We start from the raw sequence: 24193 nt of genomic DNA, 5'->3' as shown, positions 1-24193 counted from the left end.
CAATGGGGAGATTCTATTGTTTTTAGCCATGGATCCAATCACTCAGCAGGTGTTGCTATTCTCTTTAATAAATTTAAAGGTAATGTTTTGGAAACTATTCGGTCTGATAATGGAAGATGGATTATAATGTCTATTAGATTGGATAATTCTACTTTAATAATCTGCAATGTCTATGGCTTTAATGTTCGAGTACATAATCTAGAAATGTTTAAGAAAATTTGTGAAATATTAACAAATCTAAAAAAGAAATACAAAGAAGGATATGTAATCATAGGTGGTGACTTCAACGATACTCCAGATGACTCTGTTGACCGTTTTCCGCCTAAAGGCACCAGCTCACGAATCTCAGACTTGTTTTATTTTATAACTGATATGTTACAAGTTACTGATGCATGGAGATATTTAAACCCTAACTGTTGTGATTACACATGGTGTAATTCTTCTCTTTCTTTAAAATCAAGAATAGATTACTGGTTGATACCTCATGATTTAATGCACTATATATCTGAAACAAAAATCACTTGTGCCCCGCTATCGGATCACAAATTGATTTCGATTTCCTTTGATGGGTCTATGAATAAGGGTAATACTATTCGTGGATACTGGAAATTAAACAATAATTTACTATCAGACAAATATTTTGTGAAACAGGTCAAATTGTTAGCAAATATTTTTGAAAAACAGAATTTGAATTGTATACAAAAATGGGAGCTATTTAAATTTAAGGTCAGGGAAATGGCTATGAAAAGAGGCAAAGAGTTAAAGAGAAACAAACTTAGAAAGATTACAGAGATAACAGAAGAACTTAATACTTTAATTAAAAAAAACGTTCTATCAGAAGACGAAAACTCTAAAATGCATAAACTCAGTTTAGAAATAGATAATATGTACATGGAATTAGCCAAAGGTGCTTATGTAAGGTCAAGAGCCAAATGGTTTGAGGAAGGGGAAAAAAATACTAGTTATTTTTTTGCTCTAGAAAAAAGAAATTATGCTAGAAACTCTGTTTCATCATTAAAAATAAATGAAAGAATTTCCAATAACCCTTCAGAGATAACGTCATTTGTTTACTCTTTTTATGAAAAACTCTATACCTCACATAATGATAATGTAAAAATAAGTAATTTCCTACAGACAATCGTAGATTTTGTCCCTGTTATTTCTGATGATTATAGAGACTTATGTGAGGATGATATCTCCAAAGTTGAGATTTCTAAAGCTCTTTTTTCTATGAAAAAAGGCAAATCCCCGGGAACAGATGGGTTATCTGTTGAATTTTACTGTGCTTTTTGGGAGCTGATAGAAGATGCTCTATATAATATGTATAAAGAGTGTTTAGAAGAAAAAGAAATGAGTATAACAATGAAACAAGGGGTTATTTGCTTAATCCAAAAGCCAGACAAAGATCCTTTACTCATCGATAATTGGAGACCAATTACTTTATTAAATGTTGACTATAAAATTTTAGCTTTAGTGTATGCAACAAGATTAAAAAGTGGTTTAGGTAACATAATTAGTGAATTTCAAACTGGTTTTATGGCAAAACGTCATATTAGCTATAATATTAGGCTAATATTAGACCTATTAGATTATAATCAATTTGTTAATTCAGAGGCTCTCATTTTGTTCCTTGACTTTTATAAGGCGTTTGACACCATTGAGCACCCATTTTTGTTACAGGGTTTAAATTCTTTTGGATTTGGTAGTAAATTTATTCAAACGATTAAAATGTTTTATGAAGGCATTAATAGTTCAATTATATTACAGGCTAATACTTCTGGAAGGTTTTCTATCAATAGAGGAGTGAGGCAGGGTTGCCCAATTTCCCCCTTTTTGTTTTTGATTGTAGTGGAGCTATTGTCAATCAGTATAGTTAAATCTAATCTTCATGGTATAACATTATTCAATAAAGAGATAAAAATTTCACAATTAGCTGATGATACAACTTTATTTTTGAAAGATAAGAGTCAAATTGATAATGCAATTAATTTAGTTAAAAAATTTTCTGATGCTTCAGGGCTCCATTTAAATCTCACTAAATGTGAAATTCTTCCTGTGCATGATTTGGCTGAACAATCATTGTCAAACATTCCAGTAAAGGACTGTATAAAGTACTTAGGAATTTATATATCAAAAAACATGTCAGTTAGACAGCAGCTTAACTTTAATAATAAAATTAAGAAAACAAAATTGATTTTTGATAACTGGTTACGGAGAGATCTGTCTATTTTAGGAAGAGTTCTTTTGTCTAAGGCAGAAGGTGTTTCTAGATTTATTTTCCCTGGCCTTTCTTTGTTTGTTCAGGATTCCACTTGTAAAGAAATTAATAAGTTGCTGATAAATTTTTGTTGGAAAAATAAACAACACCATCTTAAAAAATCTGTATTAGCTGGGAAGAAATCTGAAGGAGGATTTGAAATATTGGATTATGTAGATATAAATAATACCTTCAAGATTAATTGGATCAAAAAGTGTATTGGTGATCCTGACTCAATTTGGTTTTTTATTCCCCATAATGTCTTTAAGAAAGTGGGTGGTCTTGATTTTCTTTTAACCTGCAATTTTTCACCTACTAAATTACCCTTAAAATTGTCTAAATTTCATGGGCAAGCTCTCTTGGCTTGGAAACTTTGCTTTGTACATAATTTTTCTCCCCATAGAATGAAAATTTGGAATAACGAATTCATTACAATTAGAGGCAAGAGTATTTTTATGGAGAAATGGTTGGATTATGGAGTAAATTACCTAAGTGATATGTTTGATTCAACTTACAAAATATATTCTTATGATTCTTTCTTGATTAAGTTTAATTTTCCTGTAAAATACAAAGATTTTATTACAGTAATCAAAGCTATCCCTTCTGGACTTATTCATTTGATGAGCAGCCATCTGTCCTATTATAAAGTTGATAATAAAGACTATGATTTCCTTATAAAGGGTAAAAATATATTGGATAAAAAATGCACTAACAAGGATATTAGACAAGTTTTTTATGAAAAAAGGAAAGTCATTCCAAGAGGGAAAATTTATTGGAATTCTGTTCTAAAGGAAGTTAATTGGAAAAAGACATGGCTGTTACCATACAAATTTTGTATTTCAAATAAAGTAAGAGAAATTCATTTAAAGATCTTACATAAAATATATCCAACTAATATTTTACTATCTAAGTTTATGGATATGGGAAAAGAATGCTCTTTTTGTAATAGTTTTGAAGAATCTTTAAGCCATATGTTTTTTGAGTGTCAAAATGTACAGAAATTTTGGAAAGACTGTTTTTACATTTTTTCTACCAAAACTGGGGTAATAATAACATTGAATGTGAAAGATATTATTTGTTATTATGAACACGAAGATAAAAATATTGACAATTTTGTCAATTTCATTATCCTAAACGGCAAATTCTTTATTCATAAATGTAGATTATCTAAATCTTCCCCTTTATGCAAGGTTTTCTACAACGAATTTATTCTGTTAATGAAGTCTCTTAAAGTTGTGAAAAATGTAAAAGGTACTGCTATTGTCACATACTTTGAATCTGTATTTGGCGTCTTGTGAATGTCTTTGTTATTATTATTATTTTCTTTTTATTATTTATTTTCCTTTATCTTTGGAATGTTTGTATTTGGTGCCTGTTTTTGTATTGTTGTTTAATGGTTCTATAATAAAAAAAAAAAAAAAAAAAAAAAAAAAAAAAAAAAAAAAAAAAAAAAAAAAAAAAAAAAAAAAAAAAGACCTTGTTAAACCACGCCCCATCCGCTCATTTAAAATGCAAAGATGTCAGCCAATCACAACAGTGGGCGTTTTTACTGAAGTCTCACACCAGACACGCCTCTTGAAGCAGGGCATTCAGCCACAGGGCAAACAGCAGTATAGAAAAAATGCCTTTTATTTCTAAATTATGACATTTTATGATGTAAAAATCATACTAACAATATAAGTACACCTCAGGAAACATTATAAAATAATAGAAAAATGCCATGCCATGGGACCTTTAAGAATAACACTCACGGAGCATGTCGACATGTGCAACCACAAACCAGATATATCTCGCAAAATGAAGCAATGGAAAAGCTTACTGTGTGGGACCATTTCGACAGAAAAATACAGCAGTAGTACAAGCTCCTGACCGGTGCAATGCAGGAAATTCCCGTGCCATCTGAAGCCTTGTTTAAGGCTTTTAATAGTGTGGTTTTGGTCAAGTTTACTAAAGTAAACATTGTCGCGTATGTTCTTCTCGCGCTGTTTCCTGATGGTTTATAGAAAAATTAGGCTACCCCGAGTCGTCCTCTGTCGTTTCAAAGAACAGCACAACGGAGAGCGCAGGAGGCGCACGCGCTGTCAGCCGAGACAGACGGATTGAGAGGGTGTTTTTCTGCAGCGGGTTTAACTGTCAACAGGCTGCGCTCCAGACTAACCCACATCACTTAGACATGCTACTTTAAAAAAAAAACATGCAAGGTGTGGATTGAGGTAGCCTAGGCCTGCTATTTTTATTTGACAAAAAAAAAAAAAAAAACGATTCCAGTTCTTCAAAGCTTCAAACGGATTCAGTGTATTTTCGTTTTGTCATCTTAATTTGGTAATTATTTAAGTGAAAAATATTTCGATTAATATTAATTTTATTCTTTTTATTTATATTTTATCTGGTCTTTATGAGGCTGTTTGTACGGTAAAATAAAATACATTTTGGCTGATGTCTGTAGATTCCTTCATGCAGAACTCGTATTCTTTCGGATGTTTCATACGCAAATGTTTTAACAGCGGCTGTTGTTTAGGGTCCTTATCACCACAAGACAAATCGGCATTGCAAATTGAACATGTAGCTCGACTTGAATCGCCTTCTTTTGACTTAAAGTACTGCCAGGTTTTCTGTTCATGAGTTCCATTTTCACTTTCAACAGTGGCGTCATTACGTTTGACCAGCATAGTGCAAGCCTAGGGTTCGGTTCGTTGAAAAAAAATTCTGAGGTTCGGCAGAAACCGAACCCTGTCAAAAAGCCCAATATTCAGCCGAACCCGAATCCTGGAATTGGTGCATCCCTAGATAAAAGACAACAACTCCCAGAATGCACTTGCTTCGCTGCCCAACGAGGCCACTCTCAAAGCCACGGCCACTGGTTATCACTTGCCCATCGTGGCACCACCCCACCGTCGTTTTGATTTTCATAATACAATAATTTCGTTCAGTTAGAGAATAAACACTACAATTAAAAACTGAACGTGTCTTTTCAATAACATGTGAGTGAGCCAAACAAAAGTCACGACACAAACGCAGCAGGAGTCAGAATTCATTCATCACGAGAGCTGAGCAGAGCTGAGGTAAGCGCGGTGTGTTCAGTCTGGCAGGTTTTCAGATCGCATATGGAGGCTAAACTTTCATAGGAATTCATTGAAAAGTTGAAACACTCACTTTGCTCTGCACCCAGGGGCGTAAATCACGGGGGGGACAGGACCCCCCCAATCTGAGGGCTGGCCCCCCCTAAAAACCATGCTGAGTATTGTAAATAATATAATGATATATACTTAAAATAAATGTGTAAGTAGTAAAACAATACAAAAGCAAACGGGACAAAAAATGCGTTTAAGTTTAGAAACATTTTGAGTCCCCCCTCCCCCTTGCCCCACAGTGGTTTGATCCACCGCGCACCTCAACTAACGATACATAGAACATAAAAAACTACCACAAGTTTGGGGAGAGAACAAAGCTCTTCAGACAGCAGTTGTGAAACTCCAGTAAGCTGTCAATGCTATATTATTAACTTTAAACATCAGATGAAGTGACTCTTTTCTCTTTAATACAGATTAGGCAAAACCCTGTTAGCATCACTTGCCCACCGCGGCACCGCCCCGGGCCACCGTTGTTTTCATTTTTATAGTAATAAAATAATTTTGTTTAGTTAGAGAACAGACACAACAATTAAAAACTAAACGTGTCTGCATACAGCACGAGCCCAACGAGAGTCAGATTTCATTCATCACTAGAGCAAACAGCTGACAGACAAGATGATCGCGGAAGTTTTGGTTTCAAAGCGAAATGTAAAAGTGCCTGTCATTGTACTGTTTTCTTGCTGTGTTTTTCATTAAGAATAATAGACTAATGAACCCATAATTCAAGCAACCCACCCTCGAATTGGCGCTAATTCTAAACCTAAAGTATATGCGCACGGCGCTCTGTCAGATCTGTGTTGGGTTTTGCTCAATATGATAATAAGTGGCAGATCAGACTTGCTGCAGTTGAATATCTAAAGATCTGAATATCATAGTATAAAATACTATGTGGAGGATGCAAGATAATTTTAAATAATATGACTGTGTGGTGAACCTTACTCATATTTAAACAACTATTGCTTTGTGTTGTTGGTCAGATAAAATGACAGAGAAAAGAAAAACGGACATTAGATCATTTTTCAGTGCACCAAAACGCCAAATAAGCACAATTATTTTTATTTTTTTATTTTTTGTGGTACACATATCCTTACAAGTACGATTTTGGCTATATTATTTGTGTCCCCTTCAAAAATTGCTCTTGAGAAATTTCATGTTTATCGTCCCCCCCTACTGTTAGATAAAATTTACGCCCCTGTCTGCACCACTCCGTTATGAAGCGGCGAGCACATTTACATTCTGTGAGTGAGATCCCACCCCTATGGGTGAGTTGAAAACATGCGGAACTAGCTCCTTATACTGGCTGTAGTCTCTAGCCTCTGGCCAAAAAATCCTCAGATGACGCAAAATGACGATATTTGCATCATCTGAGGATTTTTTTCCAGAAATAAAAAGGGGGACATGAGGGGGGAAGTACCATAATTCGAATATACTACCGGGTTTCTACTGATACAAAGCCTAATGCTAAATAACTGAAGTAACCCTTTACATTGGTTAATAAAGTGAGATTAAATTAGTATAAATGAGATCATTTATACTAATTTAATCTCACTTTATTAACCAATGTCTTTCGTGCTGATATTTGATGACCCAATTCGACCGATAAGCAAAAGAGGTGAGGAAAAAGTAGTGCAAAAGTAACATAATGCATTACTTTCCATAAAAAGTAACTAGGTAACTTCAGTTACTTTTTTAGGGATTAACGCATTACTTTAAAAAAAGTATCTTTCCCAAACACTGGTTGTTAGTGTGATATAGTGTGTCATAGTGTGTCATTTCATACGAAATTCCATTTCCATGCACAGACATGTGACTGATAAGCTGTGATCTCATGCTGCGTTCCAGGCAGTTGTTTGAGCCCGTAAATTACAAACCACGACTTTGTAGCGTTCCAGGCAAAGTCACGCCAAACTGCCTGAGCGTAAGGAATTGTGTGGTAGCTAGATGTAAACAAAGCATGGCTGACCGGACGGGGCTTATGCTTATTCACAATAATTTCTATCGCCAAAGGTGCTTATTTGAGGGAAACGGAGGAGAAAAAACGGCGCATAAGGCAAGAGAAGCTGTTATACCTTTTATTTAACGTTATTTGTATATTTGTTTCATAAACAGCTTCCATATGGGGCTGTCATTGTTGTTTCACGGGCTATGTGACGTAACTGGGAGTACGTCGATCTAGTGCGAATAAGTTCACGGGTTTGACTGCCGTTCCAGTGCACTTTCACGAGTTAATACGGGTTATGGGTTGCCTGGAACGCGGCATAATTCTACAATATGAACAACATGCAAATGCGTCAAACACCAGCATATCAGAGTGAAACATGCATTCTACACACAGTGATTGAGGTGCGTATATGACAAGTGCAAAACAGTTCTTCAAGACAGATTTTAGAAGCCCAATGACACACTGACATGAATATGTGGTCATGTGTTAAATGAGATGAGTCTGAGCTGGATGGATGGATACAGTCGTTGGTGTATGATTTCCTACATTTCACTTTCACACCTTGACTAGCAATCTTGAAAAAAATTAAAAGGTCGAGCTGATCTTTCTTCCTGTTGGAGATTCATACCTCTGCTTCCATTACAGACACAGCAGAACATAAACTCCCAAATATATTTCACTATCCATAAAACAATTTAGCAAACAGAGGGAAGTATCTGTGCTGAAAAGGCACTTTCCTTTGTACACACAGATTCGCTACCTGTTCAAATGCTCTATGGTGCGGAAGACCTCCTATACACAGCAATTTATGTTGGATGGGAAACACAAATTCCCTTACAACATCCTACATGTCCATCTCATCTTCAAAGTAGATATACATATGTTTTCAAAGCTGGCGGACGGCAGTTGAAACGCAGAAAAAAACACCAACCACATTACATTTGCATGGACATGAAATGCTTACTGAAGCATCTGAGAGAAGAGTATGTGAGGATTGAGTGCAATGTTTTACGGGGATGTGATGATGGTGCTCTGTGAGAGGAATTCTGGGTAATAGGGGTTAAGGTAGACATATTAGGGGCCATGCAACAAACACAAATTTTGCTTATCAAATCTTACGTAAAGCCAAACCATGTCTTCGGTGCTCTGTGTGGAGAAAGAAGCATCATATTTTTTTTTTCCTCAAGAAAACACGTTAGATTTAGGAAATGGAGACTGTTTCTGCTTTCATGCATTGAAAATAGTGTGTTTGTATTGTGTTAAAAATGTGTAGTGTGTAAGTGATACCTTGTATCATAAGTCTCAGAGAAACGGTCAAATTTATACGTGGGTTTAAAGCGCAATGGTCCCTCTTCAAACTCCTGAAGGATGGGTTCTTTCTTCTTCATCATGGTCAACTAAGAGACAGAAATCAGTAGAATAGAATTAGAATGAAATAGAATAGAAAATGCATATTAAATTAACAGTTTATAATACTTTAGTAAGTCGCAAAACTAATGACATGATACTTAGCACATACACCAATCAGACATAATATTATGACCACTTTCCTAATATTGTGTTGGTCCCCCTTTTGCTGCCAAAACAGCCCTAAACTGTCGAGGCATGGACTCCACTAGACCCCTGAAGGTGTGCTGTGGTATCTGGCACCAAGATGTTGGCAGCAGATCCTTTAAGTCCTGTAAGTTGCGAGGTGGGCCCTACATGGATCGCATTATCCTGCTAAAAGTGACCACAGCCACCAGGTAATACCGTTTCCATGAAAGGGTGTACATGATCTGCAACAATGCTTAGGTAGGTGGTACGTGTCAAAGTAACATCCACATGGATGGCAGGACCCAAGGTTTCCCAGCAGAACATTTCCCAAAGCATCACACTGCCTCCGACGGCTTGCATTCTTCTCATAGTGCATCCTGGTGCCATGTGTTCCCCAGGTAAGCGACACACACGCACCCGGCCATCCACGTGATGTAAAAGAAAACTTTATTCATCAGACCAGGCCACCTTCTTCCATTGATCCGTGGTCCAGTTCTGATGCTCACGTGTCCACTGTTGGCACTTTAATCAGTGGACAGGGGTCAGCATGGGCACCCTGACTGGTCTACGGCTATGCAGCCCCGTACACAACAAACTGTGATGCACTGTGTATTCAGACACCTTTCTATCAGAACCAGCATTAACTTCTTGAGCAATTTGATCTACAGTCGCTCATCTGTTTGATCGGACCACACAGGCCAGCCTTCGCTCCCCCTGACGCCGGTTCACCACTGTTCTTTCCTTGAACCACTTTTGACAGATACTGACCACTGCAGACCGGGAACACCCCACAAGAGCTGCAGTTTTGGAGATGCTCTGACCCAGTCATCTAGCATCACAATTTGGCCCTTGTCAAACTCGCTCAAATCCTTGTGCTTGCCTATTTTTCCTTCTTCTAACACATCAACTTTGAGGACAAAATGTTCACTTGCTGCCTAATTTATCCCACCCACTAACAGGTGCCATAATGAAGAGATAATCAGTGTTAATCGCTTCACCTGTCAGTGGTCATAATGTTATGCCTGATCGGTGCATATTGATAATCACACTGTAAAACTGTAAATTTGAGGCAATCAGTTACATCAACATTTTTAAGTTAAGAAATTCAAAGTTTAAGTAAGCACAACTAGCAGATTTTATTTTGTACTTGTGCATTTTAATTGCGCTTAAAGGATTAGTTCACTTTCAAATAAACTTTTGCTTCTAATTTACTCACCCCCTTGTCATCCAAGATATCCATGTCTTTCTGTCTTCAGTTGAAAAGAAATTAAGATTTTTGATGAAAAGATTTCAGGATATTTTTCCATATAATGGAAGTCAATAGACCCCATACGGTTCAAGGTCCAAATGAGAGGTTCAGTACAGCTTCAAAAGGGCTTTAAACCACATCAAACGGTACCAGACGATCAATAAGGGTCTTATCTAGCGAAACGATCGGTCATTTTTTTAAAAATAATTAAAGTTTAAGCGCATCACTGAACAGAGCACGGCGAGCATTTGTGCTTATAAAACTTAAACTTTATTTATAAAAAAAAATTGACTGATTGTTTCGCTAGATAAGACCCTTATTGATTGTCTGGTACCGTTTGATGTGGTTTAAAGCCCTTTTGAAGCTGTACTGAACCTCTCATTTGGACCTTGAACCGTATGGGGTCTATTGACTTCCATTATATGGAAAAATATCCTGAAATCTTTTCATCAAAAATCTTAATTTCTTTTCGACTGAAGACAGAAAGACATGGATATCTTGGATGACAAGGGGGTGAGTAAATTATAAGCAAAAGTTTATTTGAAAGTGAACTAATCCTTTAACTTGAAATATTTAAAGGGTAACTAAACCCCAGCTCAGAGCTTAACTCCACCCACTGGCAATTTTTGAAAAATGCTGGAAAAGTGGGCAGAGCCCAGCGGAGACAGAGGGGACAAACCGAGGGCGGGGCTGAGCGGAGGGTGTGCACCTGAGACCCGCAGTGACGGATTGATTGACAGCTGTCTGACTCGCGAGTCGCAAAGATGGAGAATGACTGGAGTGACGCCAGCTTTGCAACTGAGCGGTCATTCTCCCCCACCTTCACCTGACGTGGAGGAGGGTGAATTGTCTGTAGACACAGACCCAGAGCCTTATCAATGCGAGCCACTGGCTCAAGCTGCGTTAACTCCCGATGCCGATGATGCTAGTGAAGCAGCAGCGCAAGAGAACTTACCTAATCTATGAACAGTCAAATCCTTATACTGAATGCCACTAAAAATAGATCAGATATCTGATATACATACGATGTATTTTCATTCAAATTAACTGAATCAATAAGCAGTGCAGGACCAATAAGTTCAGACCTAAAAGCCTATTATAAACAGATTTCCTCAAATAAGTTAGACTATATACGCCAGCATGTTACGGTATTGTTGTCCGTTACCGCGGCAACCACTTGTGTGTCAGGGTTTGAAAGCATCATGTATGAAAATGATCTGTACACATGACGGGCGGCAATAATATCGCAAGAAAAGCCTGATGTGTACTGACAACTGCATTATTTAACCGCATTTTCTTCATTACAATGTTAAAGCATGTGTCAAGTCAGTTTCATTCATAATGTTTCTACTTCATGTAACATGAGAGTTCATACTGGAGTGAAGCCGTTCTCATCATGTGATTGGGGAAAACATTTCTGAGGGCGTGGTGAGCTCGTGCCGGGGCGTGGGTAGTGAGCCGTTGGAAGTGCCATCCTACGTCACAATGTACCACAACGTCCAATAGGAAAATTCAACTGCAGTAGCCACCGTTCAACCTTAAGAGGGCAGCACTTTGGCGGTTTTACACCATATTTTATAGAATTAAAACACTTTATACTCAAATGTTAAAACGTTTACTCGAATCAATGAACAGCATTAATAAAGCCCCAGTATTACAGATCATTAACTAAAAAAAGTTGGTTTAGGGTTTAGTTACCCTTTAAGTAGGCCAACTCAAAACTCATAGATTTCACTTAAAATGCTCATGTAATATCAACTCAAATATGGAAACTTGGCTAGCTTTACCTAGCTATTTCAATAAATGCTAACTTACTAATTGGTAACAATACTTTGATAGCAATTGTTGAATGAGTACTGCATTCATTGTACTGCAGAATATTCAATATATCTGTTCTGTTAAAAAAAACATTATATAACACTTAATTTTAGCATTTACTCTCCCTTTCGAGAGCCATGGCAAAGCATGCTGGGAAACAGAAATCCCAGCCCAGTTTCAGTTAAATTTAACTTTGTCTAGATTAAAAGAAGTAAGTTCATCAAACTCAAAACATTGAAGCAATTCAGATTACTTAAAACATGTCAGTTTTGTGAACTCAAAAGTAAAAGAAATACTCATAGAAAAAAGATATGAGTAGCCTAAAACTTACGTGGATTGAACTAATTTGTTTAATTTAAGTTTACCCTACTCAAACCAACTAATTATTTTGAGCATTAGGGTTTACAGTGCAGCGTTTCCCTTGACTTTGTCTGCCAATTCAAAGCTTTGGGTTTAGTAATTGCCTTTTCTGTGCCTGTGCTTCACACAGAATATGTTTTCGCATTTGAAATGTGAGATGAAGAGCAGTGAAAAAAATGCAAAGGTCTAGAGATGCATTTTTTTAAAAGCTGAACTTTTTTTAACTTTAGTGTCGACATGCGCAAGACATTGATGCAAGACAACGCAAATGCAACAGTCAAACAGTGTAGTGTATGTTAACGTAAACATTTTTTAATGCAAAACGCAAACGGTGTTAAACTGTATAGGACAGCATTTAACATCTGGAGTGAGTCTATGGTGCCTTATGCTGTCTATGTAGGCAGCTCACTGGGTTTTGGTAGAGAGCCGTGAACTTCAGAAAAGTGTGTATTTATCTTTGTTTGTGTGTTTGCCTGACCTGATCTTTGTCCCACAGCAGGTTAAAGCGACCATTGTTAATTGAGGAGCGGAGAAAGTGCATCCCATGGTCAGCGATACGGAAGTTCAGATCACCAAACCAGAAGACCACCCTGGGAGAAGGAACACAGGAATATGAGAACCATGTTACATCTTCTGATGCATGAATGTGAGCAACTTTAATCAAAGTTAGCACTTACTTGTGGTCAAGCACGTTTGGTGTGTTGTGCATATCGAAATCTTGCATGTCCAGTATATATTCAAACTCATCCATGCGTTGCAGAGCGTAGTTCATGTGAGCCGCCAGATGACAGTTCAGAAAACACAGCATGTGACCATAAAATGAGAAACGCACAGAAACACCACCTTTATTTCCCTGCAAGAATCAATAATACTATATTAGTCCAGTTAAATATTATTACAACAGTCTCCCTGTTCATACTTGCATATTTGTACCTTTTAAAAGGATAGGTTTAGGTGATTTTTTTTATTATTATTTTACACAAAACATACAGATTATACTACCTTTCAACGGTTTGGGGTTTTTCTTTTTAATTAATACTTTTATTCAGCTTAGTATGCATTAAATGTATCAAAAGTAACATTAGAGACATTTATAATGTTACAAAAGATTTATGTTTCAAATAAACTCTGTTCTTTTGAACATTCTATTCATCAAAGAATCCTGAAAACATTGTTAATAATAAGAAATGTTACATGAGCAGCAAATCAGCATATTAGACTGATTTCTGAAGGATCGTGTGACACTGAAGGCTGGAGTAATGATGCTGAAAATTCAGCTTTGCCATCACAGGAATAAATTATATTTTAAAATATATTAAGGCAAGACACCCCAAGTGTATAGGGTGAAACAATTAACTAATATCACCATACTTCCCCAGCTGATTGTTTACATTAAGAGTTGCAAACATATTTGTATTACACGTTTTCTAAAATGTTATGATTAAATATGCAAATTAGGCATTATCTAATTAAATATGCATTAATTTGCATACATTTCTAAACACAAATCTGAACATTGGATAAAGCAGGTTTAAAATTCTTGTTTCATTTTTATTTCAGTTTCAAACCAGTCAAAGGTTTTTACAGAGGGGATTTTGGATATCTCTTTTTATCACTCCATAAATCAGTATAATTACAGTACAATAATTTTCACAATTTTTTAGGAATAAATGTATAAAATCAGGCAAATTATACATGAAAAAAATTCTAAATATACTCTCTAAAAACCTTCAGAATATAGATAGGAATAAAATTGTAATGTTTGGTGTAGGCAAGTGCAGCTGAGGTGGAGATTTCTGACTAAAATACTACTTTTGAGAAAATGGCCTTTGAAGACATGCACTGTAATTGAAATCTACAGATGCAAATAAACTGCTATTAAAAGATACACTTAAAGGGATAGTTCACCCAAAAATTATAATTATCTGAATGATCTATTACTATCTGAAGTGAATCGATGCGTTTGTGTAAGAAACATATCCATATTTAAAACTTTATAAAGTAAAATATCTAGCTTCCGACGGACCTCCTTCCGTATTCAACTTGCAAAGAAAGCGTAACGCCTCTCGCAATTCAAAACGCTTATACTATGTCCAACGTCATTGTCGCGCCAGTTACACTTTTTTCATAAGTTGAATATGGAAGGCGTTCCGCCGGAAGCTAGATATTTTACTTTGTAATGTGTTAAATATGGGTATTTTTCTTACAAAAATGCACTGATTCGCTTCTGAAGGCCTTTATTAACCCAGTGGAGTTGTATGGAGTACGTTTATGATGGTTGGATGCACTTTTTTTGGGTTTCAAATTTTGGGCTCCCATTCACTGAAGAGCCAGGACATGTTTTAATATAACTCCGATTGTGTTCATCTGAAAGAAAAAAGTCATATACAGGATGGCTTGAGGGTGAGTAAATCATGGGGTATTTTTAATTTTTGGGTGAACTGTCCCTTTAAAAGTGTATTTTGGATGTTTTCGAAACACTTTATGAACAGTTAAAAAACCCAAAATATCAAAATTAACAGAGGCATGAAAAAATTTTGTTTTCACCTGTAGTGTTTCCCCTTAAAATATAAAAGTAATTTGAAAATTTTAATAATATTTCACAATATTAATGTTTTATACTTTTGATAAAATAAATGCAGCCTTGATGAGCATTATGTGGCGTTCACACCGGACGCGAATTATTTGCGCTAATCGCGCGAAGGTGGACGCTTGAACATTTTAAGTTTACTCGCTTCATACACACGTGAAATTTCCGCGAATCGCGTGTGACATTCACTGCACAACAGACGCGAATTTGCGTCATGGGAGGGGCTTCTGCCAGCGGCTCGTCTCGTTGAGAAATGGCTGACATGGGCTGTGTTTACACGTCTTTTTTTGTTAAAATCTACTGTTAATGTGTGACAAAACGTAGTTTTAAGACTTTTTCAGTCGATAATGTAGTTGTTTAAAGCTCAAATCTGTGGTTTATTTATATAAAGAGTGCCTATTTGAACATTTTATCTGGCGTTTTCGGAGTTGTGAGCTCCAGCGGACAGCGGCGGTCAGCGCTTGTCAACGCCGGCGAGGGCAACCTTTCCTCTGCCAGTCCTTCTGCCGTCTGCCGCTGGCTCTGATGTCTCTGTGGTGTGTCTCGAGCTATAATTCGTCTTGTAACGGGCGATCTTTGGTCTCATGGATCTATAATTTGTTCCCTGGCAAATCGTTTAGGCTGAGGGCAAAGTGAAGTTTCATTACTTTTTTTATTTTTAGGCTATAACTGTACGTTACAGTTGTAACGTTAGCCTACTAGCACTGACTTTGAATGTTTGAGTGAATTGTTTGCTTTATTTCATGTGTAGCTTATTATACCTTTTACTTATACTTTTGTATTATTGATCATACATAAACTTGCATTTAACAAAAGAGACTGGGTTGTGTTTCATGTCATTTAATGTTATCACAGTGATAATCATATTGTCTGAACCAGATATTAATATACAGATTTTCTCCTCATTGTTGTCACTACTAGAGCAAGCTCCTGATTGGTTAACGTTGAAAACGCTCAATTCGCATCCTTCGCGCCGCCTCATTCGCGCGAATCGCGCCGCAGAATGCCATTTCGCGTCTCTGCATTGACTTAACATGTAAATCACTCGCGCCCGGTGTGAACGCACCATTAGAGCTTCTTTCAAAAACACAAAAAAACACCTTTTTGATATATCAGTTTTGAAGAAAAATCAATATGAAATAAGTGTATGACAGAAAGTGTCTGAAATGTCAGGATGTAAAGGCTGTACCGTACCCAGTATCCAAACAGGCCAGTGCGGGTGTATGTACTTTGGATGTCTCTGATGAAAGGCAGATGGACCTGCTTTGCAAACAATATCATCAGCAGACCCTGCATCCTCACTGAAGTCACCTGAGGACAGCACAAAGTTAAAGCTCTTTTCATATGTCAGAGATTCAGTGCACTTCTCAACACAACTTCAGATGATTCAACTTCAGATGATTCAGATGACACACACTGCTTCGACCTCCACAAAACCAAGTATTTAAGCTTAGGATGGAGTGAATGAAGCCCTTGATGCATCGCAGAAAGAAAATAAGGAGATTGGTAATGGAAATTCCTGGGATGTTTTTGGTGAAGTGGAATTTGGTTTTCAAAATCAAAGCTAATTAGTCATGGAAGGCAGAATGGGGCGGGCTCACATCAAATCTGTGCTTACGTTACACAAATGTGCCAGAGTCAAACAATGCCTCTAGTGTTTTCATGGCCTGCACAGAACAATGGAGCTTAACAAGCTTAATGAGGAGGCGGCTCATCCTGATTCTGTCTCTCTGTTATTGTAACAGTTGCAACTGCATATAAACATATGTAAGGACACTCAAACACCTCTCTGTCTTCCATACTCTCTAAACTGAGCTTGCAATGCTACAACACACACAGTTATTTATTTATGCTGTACCTTGATATATCCCATTGGTGCCAGAGTATCCATTAAGAGGTGGCTCCATGAATCCTCAGCAAGGAGATCTGAGATATACCGCACTGGAGTGGCATTTACTTCCTGTAGACTAAAACACATCTGCTCATATTATGTAACATCACTATCTATATATATATATATATATATATATATAGTGAGCATGAGACTTGTCAACCAACATCATTTAAAATTGACAGATCTATTCTTTTCATGCTGGTCATGTAATTCAGATGACAGTAACTCACCCAATCACATAGAGGTCAGTGGCCGGATGTAAGTCAAGCTGCAGTAATGTCCTCACATCAGCTGGTGGCTCTGCTGTGCTAACATTCCATGTGACTATGTGCAGCCTGAACAAGAGAAGAAGACAAACAGAATAGGGCTGCGTTTAGGTCAAAATGTTGTATGCCCTTCTCTTGCTAACTTCCTCCACCTCGTTCTCTTGGATGTACGTCATTTCTTACGTTGCACAAAGGTGCCAACACTGGCGGAACCCTTGCAATGGTTTTAAAATGGAACACCCTAAGCCGTTGATCAGTTGGAATCCGCAATGGAGCCATTTTATTATTTAGAGTTTTTTTCCTTATGAATTTGTTTCACGCACAATTCAATAGGCCTGTGTGTATGCTTGGGCTGTTGGAGAAAATATAAAAAAATTACACAAACGAAAATGTTAATACAATAAACTATAACAACAAAGACTTTATATATATGAAGACGATGCACTGCAAATACTTATGAAAGGGAGAAAGTGCAACGCACAATATGGCGAATAAGCCCCGCCTTCTAAATGAAAGAGCCAATAGTCATCTCATCACTGCAGCTGCAGTTAGAAGCTCCGGTTGCTATAAAAACAGGCGTTCTGAGACACGCGTTTAGTATTGCGCATGCGCATTAGCTTTGTCCAGGCTGAAAAAATGCAGTTTTTGACATGATTAGAGTATTTAGAAACACAATTTATGAGACAGTTGTTGTCAGATTTCATTGGTGATTTCAAATATGAAATTTAATTGTAAGTTTGGCGAACTGTTTTGGAGAATTTGGTGTTTCCCCATTCAAAGAGATAGGAGCTGCACTTGTGTGCCCGAGAGGCGTTTCAAAGAAGGCTTTTTTAAAGAGACGTTTTTAAGATCAGCATAAGGCAGCTCTAAGGATTAAATGCGGTTAAATGTCAAAATAACTCCAATTTCATACACTAGAGTTGTGTGGGGTGGGAGTAAATTAGGCGCAATCTGCCGTTACGTCACAATCGTGTTGCATTGTGGTCTATGGATCTGCCCGAAGTGTACATATAGAGTAGACTTGCTCCCTATGTCAAAATCAAGGGGTCAAGGATAAACTTTCCTCGCTCACTTGAAGTTGAACGCACTTCAAAATGGCGGCAGTGATTCTACTGTTCGCGAGTGCATGTCTAACAGTGGAGTTAATCCCAGCTGAATGAATCTATGAATGAATCAGGTTCAAATCAACTCTGAATTGCATATCTGAGAAAAACGGATAAAATAAATAAGATACAAATTCAGAGAACTTTCTTGCAAACATCCAACAAATTACAACATCCACCTTCTATCACTCCAACAGAAATCTCTTTAAAACTCATTTTCAGATCTGAACTCTAAAAGTCAATGACTCAGTACACCTGAAAGCCTCTCTGTTGGTGTATCTTCCACATAGGTGAAAGGCATCGTCCAGCGTACGGGACACTTCCTCATTGGCCTCATCATCTGAGCTGAGATCCTCCAAGCAGGTGAGCAACTGAGCGAGCCGCTGGCGAAGCATCAGCCGTGCTGAAGTAGACTGAGACGCCATGGTGGACGTACTGTCAGAGCGCACACGTGGGACGTCAAACGTGTCCGACATCTTTTTGCTGTTCTTCCAATACAACTGATAGTCTGAGGCCTGGTTTATGCAACCCAAGAGTTCATCAGAAGTGAGTTGATTTATTCTTTGATTCTCTATCCTACTGGTTGCTTTTTTTCTTAGCTTCAGATGTCCAAGAAAGTCCAGGTATCCTGGTTTAGGTTCAGCAGATGCAGAGTCCACATTGTGTAGTTCCAAGACTTCTCAGAAACAGTTCATCATTCTCCTTTTCCCCCGCAAAAGCTTCAGAAATCAAGTAGCGATTCCACGTTTGTGCTAAATGTTCTCATCGCATCCTGTTGCCTGAATGAACGAGTGTGAGTAAAAGCATGCGTTTTGGAGAGTGTTTGGGATTAGGAAATGTAATCTGGAGCAGTGGAGAGCCACGTGAATGAGGCCAGGAATACGAAATGCAAAAATCACTAGCAGGCCTGATCTCCAAATCACTGTGTGTATTGTTGCAAGTCTTGAGCGACGCAAGTGAATGTCGACAGATGCTAATCCGGTTTATTTAAGCATTGGTCTCAAAGCTGTGAAAATGTTGTGGACCCTATAAGAAAAAATCTAAGATAACTAATTTTCCTAAAGATATAGGGCAAGGGTTTACATTTGTGAGAACATAAAGCCAAACTTTGCTATCAAACTTGTAGTTTTAAGTCAACTTATTTAACTTCCTTGGAGTTTAATTTGAACTCTATTGGAGTTGAATGAACCTTCTTGCCTCTTTTTAATAAATAACCCTACAATGTGAGAAATTGCATTCCATATTATCTGATAAACACAATTATCCTTTGCTTGCTTTTAAAATGTGGTAATCTCTGTAATGCCAAAAGCAAACCTTTTTTCTGAATGAGCATACTTTATTTTTTTTAAATAATAATGCATTTATTTTTATGAATTTATAAAAATGTTACATATATATATATATAATACATTGAATATGTATATGTATAAATTCATAGAAAATAAATAATTTATTATTAAAACATTTAAAGAATAAAGTCTGCTCAGTGTTCAGTTGCCAACATAAATCGTTGCCATGTATGTTTTCCCCTGTTTAAATTAGGTGCACTAAATTAGTATAAAACAACAATATAATTCTCAAATGCAGGCTAACTATCCTCCACCTTGTTGCTCTATAATACAGTCACATGCAAATTCCTAGGGGCAAGGAAGCATTCAGCAGTAGAGAGAGAAAGAGAGAGAGAGAATAGGCACATAAGAACCAGTCAACTGGTCTTATGACAAACTGTGAAAGTTTTGAGAGAAACGCCAACATTCATCATTTGGTTCCATACAAGAAGAAAGTCAATAATGCTGGACCAGTTACCAAACTTGACACTTGAACTCCTTTCACTTCCATCTCAATTCTCACTGCCTCATTTCTTTCCCCTCATTCTTGTTATAAGCGAAGATTGGTTAATTTCATTGATCAAAGATGGTGTTACCTGAAAGCCTGATGTCCAACTCTGGATCCAACATTTTGTGCGCTCATACTCAGATCTGTGCACACACACACAAAAAAAACATATAAACACGCATGCATGGTAATTCAAACATGAATCTAATCTAAACAGTTAATCCTGTCTCATTCAAGCTGAAAAGCCTTTTAAAATGATTAAATAAAATCCTTGTGGTTAACTTATTATTATATTGATTAGTGATGCATCATCTTCCCTCTTATAAACAAATACAGTTCATACAAAATAACTTAAATACACCTTTTCTATGATAATTATGTTTTTATAAATAGCCTACAATAACCCATTTTGTTATTTTTGTGGGCTAAAGTTAAAAAAAAAAATCTATAATTTTTTTTTTTTTTTTTTGCAGGGTGGGGTGTCTGAAATATCTTGTCAATGTACGATCATTAAACGCTTGACCGCCGTACTGTTGCAATGGTAATCTCAAGCAAAAAAAGAGACGTGTTTACGATTTATTGAGCTGTGAGATAATATAATTTTTATGATTACTGAGATGTTGTTTTATAGCACTATTTTAAGGGCATAAGTTACTTTCGTTTGACTCGCGTGCAATATCTACTTTATTGATTTGCCTCTTTATGCTGTAAATGTCCTTGACGAAAGGCGCATGTAAATGAAAGGATTTTATTATTATTATAAATTATTTAATGGCATAAACGTCGTTTTTCAAAGAAAACAAAAAAAGTCAAGTGTAACATGGTCATTTTTAAAGACTACTATAATTAATCCCTTTTACTTGTATCTTTGTAACAACGAATGTTGCTGTTTGTCAGCTTGAAAAAGCGGGACAGCCATCGAATAAACTTCAAATGTTTAGGGATATTCATATTAAAATATTACAAAAACTCTCTAAATATAGCCTGCCGTAACGAAAGCAAAATTAAACTCACTCCAGAATTAAAGTATTCTCCAATCAAAGTCCTTCGTTGGCTAACTCTAAAGAATAGGCTAATACAAATCGCAGTCATCCTCGCGCACAGAAAAAAACAACAACAAAAACATACCTTTCAGCCTCGGTCTTGTGCAGATTCTGCAGGTATCTTGAGTGATCTATTCCGTGCTTAACAGGTACTATAGGATACAGTGTGAGAGTTGGGGGTTTGTGTTTACACCCCTTCACTTCCTCGCTGCCCTGCCAATCCACAGAAACCTCTTAAAGCCACAGTATTGTTTCATCATAAAAGCCTAAAAGGTTTAGCTAAGTTATGAAAGACTCGACTGTGTCCAAACTATGCGTTATATACTCAATCCTTTTGATTAGGTGAAAACAGAGGTTTCTCTGTTGACAATTAATGCAACATAAATGAAAAATATATTTGTCCTTTCAGTATATTGACAGTTAGTTTTATAAACAATACGAAATGTGACTTATCATGAGCTGTTACTTCACAGAGGCCTTTAAAAGAGGTACAACATTAACATAAAAAATATACCATTTAAAATCCATGAACTTGCTTTTGGAACTCTATACTATGATGGTTTATACAGCTATATGCTCTTTTTGACTGTTGCCAGTGTGAAGAAAGAATAATCTTGACTATAAAGACTTCTTTGTCATAAAGATGACAGCATTTGAGCCTCAAAGCTGATCTAAATGAGGACTTCTCAGGGAAAAGATTGCTTTCTTTGATGATCTAAGAACTGAACAAATCGATTTACCTTGGGGGGTTTTACCGGTGTGTATCGAGTACTATTATTCAGTACATAATAAACAATTAAACATGCACTGTACCTGTGAAAATGCAAATCAAATATGTTAAACACATTCCTCTCTCTGAAGGCCTCATAAGCAGGGGTTAGTTTAATCTGGCTTCATCTGTTCAAATCCTGATTAGGCTGAATGAAGTTTCACTGAATGAAGGGAGGGATTGCAGTGACCCCCATTCTTGTTTATGTATGCGTTTGTCCTAGGGTCATTGAATGGGTTAGGTTACAATAACTAGACATGTTTTCTGTGCACTGAAAAAAAAAGTTTGTTGGATTTACATGATTTAATCTTGTACATTGGTCCCACGTGAATCAGTTGAGTTAAACAAACATAGTTTGTTCATAACGTCAACATTATGGACTTTTAAGTGACCCAAGTAGTAGTCTCAAAGTGAATTTTATATGGCCCCCTGACATGATTCAGGCATTGAATTTCAAATATTCATTCATCCAATTCAGTTTCGTATAGTTTAATGTCACACAACTGAATTATAATACCGCACTAGCTAGTTGACAAGCTAGCAATAGCACACATTAGCATCTTAAATGCAAAGCAGTTACCACATTAGCTGTATCACTCCACAGCCTAAGCATGCTCCACTCTTCTCCACATGTTAACCCACTGTAATTCCAATATAATTGATCCTTAAACAATATTACAAACTATCAGGTCTTCCCCTTTTCTCATCTTGATCAAAAATACATAACACGTTTACATTTAAAATAAGAACACGTACTCTCTCTTGATTTAGCCGCATGCAAAGCATGCTGGGAACTTACAAGTCCCCCCCTGTTTCAGTTAATGCAACACAAATCATTCATGTACTCTGAACACAAACAGATTAAGTAAACTACAATTTTACATACATTTAAGTGGTTTGAACACAATCAAATTAAGTTGGGACAAAATAGCAATTGTGTTGCTTTAGCTCATTTTATCTAAGCAATTTTCAGAGTGGAAATTATGAAGAACTTGATTTTATTTGCATAATGTAGTGGACAATAAATGAAGGGGGGGGGGTTGTACAAATCTACAGAAAAAAAAATATTTTTAAAACTGAAAGACATATAAACCAGTAAAGCACTACTTTTTAAAAGTTTATTCGTTTTTTTCACATCTCCAATGTAGTTTTATTGGAAGATAAGATGACAAAAGGCACAAATTCACAGTAAAAGAAATAAAAATAAAAACGTGACATTACAGGGTGAGATGAAAGAAAACAAATTCATAAAACATTTTTTTTTTTGTATTTCTAGATTCATTGGGTTTTAATTTCGACAACAAATTGTGAAATCTAACAACAACATATCTATGAGAAAGTCCTGTTTACCACAATCTGCCTCACATAATGGTAACAAACTGTTGATGATCAGTTCATGTGGATAGTTCCCTTTTATAAGCCACCTGTCATTCAAACACCAACTTGGACGGATCAAGTTTCGATCGAGTCTCTTGAGAGAAGCATGGCAATCGAGTCCAAAACCCCGCAAAAGGGCCTTTTCTCAAGCACAAAGGTCATAAACGTGGCTTCGTTCACAGTGTAAGCTTTGAAAGCAATTTGAAAGTGGGAGATTCCTACAGCTCACAGCAAAAATACAACAACAATCAATGAATGAAAACATATTTAGACACCATCCTGCCATAGAGTAGCGGCGAGGGGCGGAGCCAGCGACAGTGATGGGCGGAGTTATCTGAAGGTTCTGCTAGAAATTGCTCAAATCACTTAGTTTTTAATTCCCGACGCCAGCATAAAACGCAACACTTTGCTCAAATGTATCTCAGAAGATAGATTAGATAAAGTCACACTACAGTAACTTCACCCACAGATAACACCCAGCCATTACTAAACCGCTAGATATAATTACTCTGGTTGGTTTGATGGAAGGCTGTGCTGATAGCCTGGCAGGATAGTCTGAACTATATTTATATATATTTATACTGTATATATATATATTTATGTGTTCATCTACATTTATTTATATACTATATACAATTCAATACATACATCCATACATCACTTTGATTTGACTCAGGACCAACACAGTTCTGGTGTATCGGTGGTTGTACTATGACGGTAAAGATGTTTACCTGCATTCACTTCCTAAGAATTCAACATAATTCTATGGGAGTCATTTAACTCTGTCAGAGTGAATTTAGTTGTGATGATCTTACTGCGCATCATGGGTCCTGAGCATTGGCTGAAAGAAACACAAGGGTGTAAACCCCCATTTTAGTTACATGTTGGATGTCCCTCACGCGAAAACAAGAAACACTGAGAACTTCAAACGCACATACATCCATACACACGTCACGTTACTAAGAAAAGACTGGTTTGAAAACCCATACGCAAACCATTTCATCTTCCCTAACCGATTCCAT

The 24193-nt window shown here is 36.8% G+C and overlaps 1 protein-coding gene across 5 annotated transcripts in view; it reads right to left on the bottom strand.

Moving 5' to 3' along the window:
- The window catches only part of inpp5kb (inositol polyphosphate-5-phosphatase Kb), a 29044-nt gene extending 7796 nt beyond the window's left edge, over positions 1 to 21248 (bottom strand). The window contains exons 1-9 of one of the 5 annotated variants that reach the window (XM_079805286.1): positions 21111 to 21240; positions 20071 to 20125; positions 17008 to 17112; positions 16742 to 16850; positions 16078 to 16194; positions 12971 to 13146; positions 12772 to 12883; positions 8618 to 8727; positions 8450 to 8476 (exon numbers count right to left, since the gene is read on the bottom strand). In XM_079805286.1, coding sequence (XP_079661412.1) covers positions 8450 to 8476; positions 8618 to 8727; positions 12772 to 12883; positions 12971 to 13146; positions 16078 to 16194; positions 16742 to 16850; positions 17008 to 17112; positions 20071 to 20117 — 803 coding nt within the window. In that variant the 5' untranslated portion in view covers positions 20118 to 20125; positions 21111 to 21240. Of the gene's footprint in view, positions 1 to 8449; positions 8477 to 8617; positions 8728 to 12771; positions 12884 to 12970; positions 13147 to 16077; positions 16195 to 16741; positions 16862 to 17007; positions 17113 to 18401; positions 19077 to 20070; positions 20126 to 21110 lie in introns of those variants that run through there. The other 4 variants (XM_079805288.1, XM_079805287.1, XM_079805284.1 and 1 more) reach the window with 4 other exon arrangements.
- Between the last annotated feature and the right edge of the window lie 2945 nt (positions 21249 to 24193).

This window comes from Gobio gobio (assembly GCF_949357685.1).
Source record: "Gobio gobio genome assembly, chromosome: 22".
NCBI lineage: Eukaryota > Metazoa > Chordata > Actinopteri > Cypriniformes > Gobionidae > Gobio > Gobio gobio.
The sequence above is the reverse complement of the archived record's forward strand: the minus strand, read 5'-3'. Positions and strand labels throughout refer to the sequence as shown.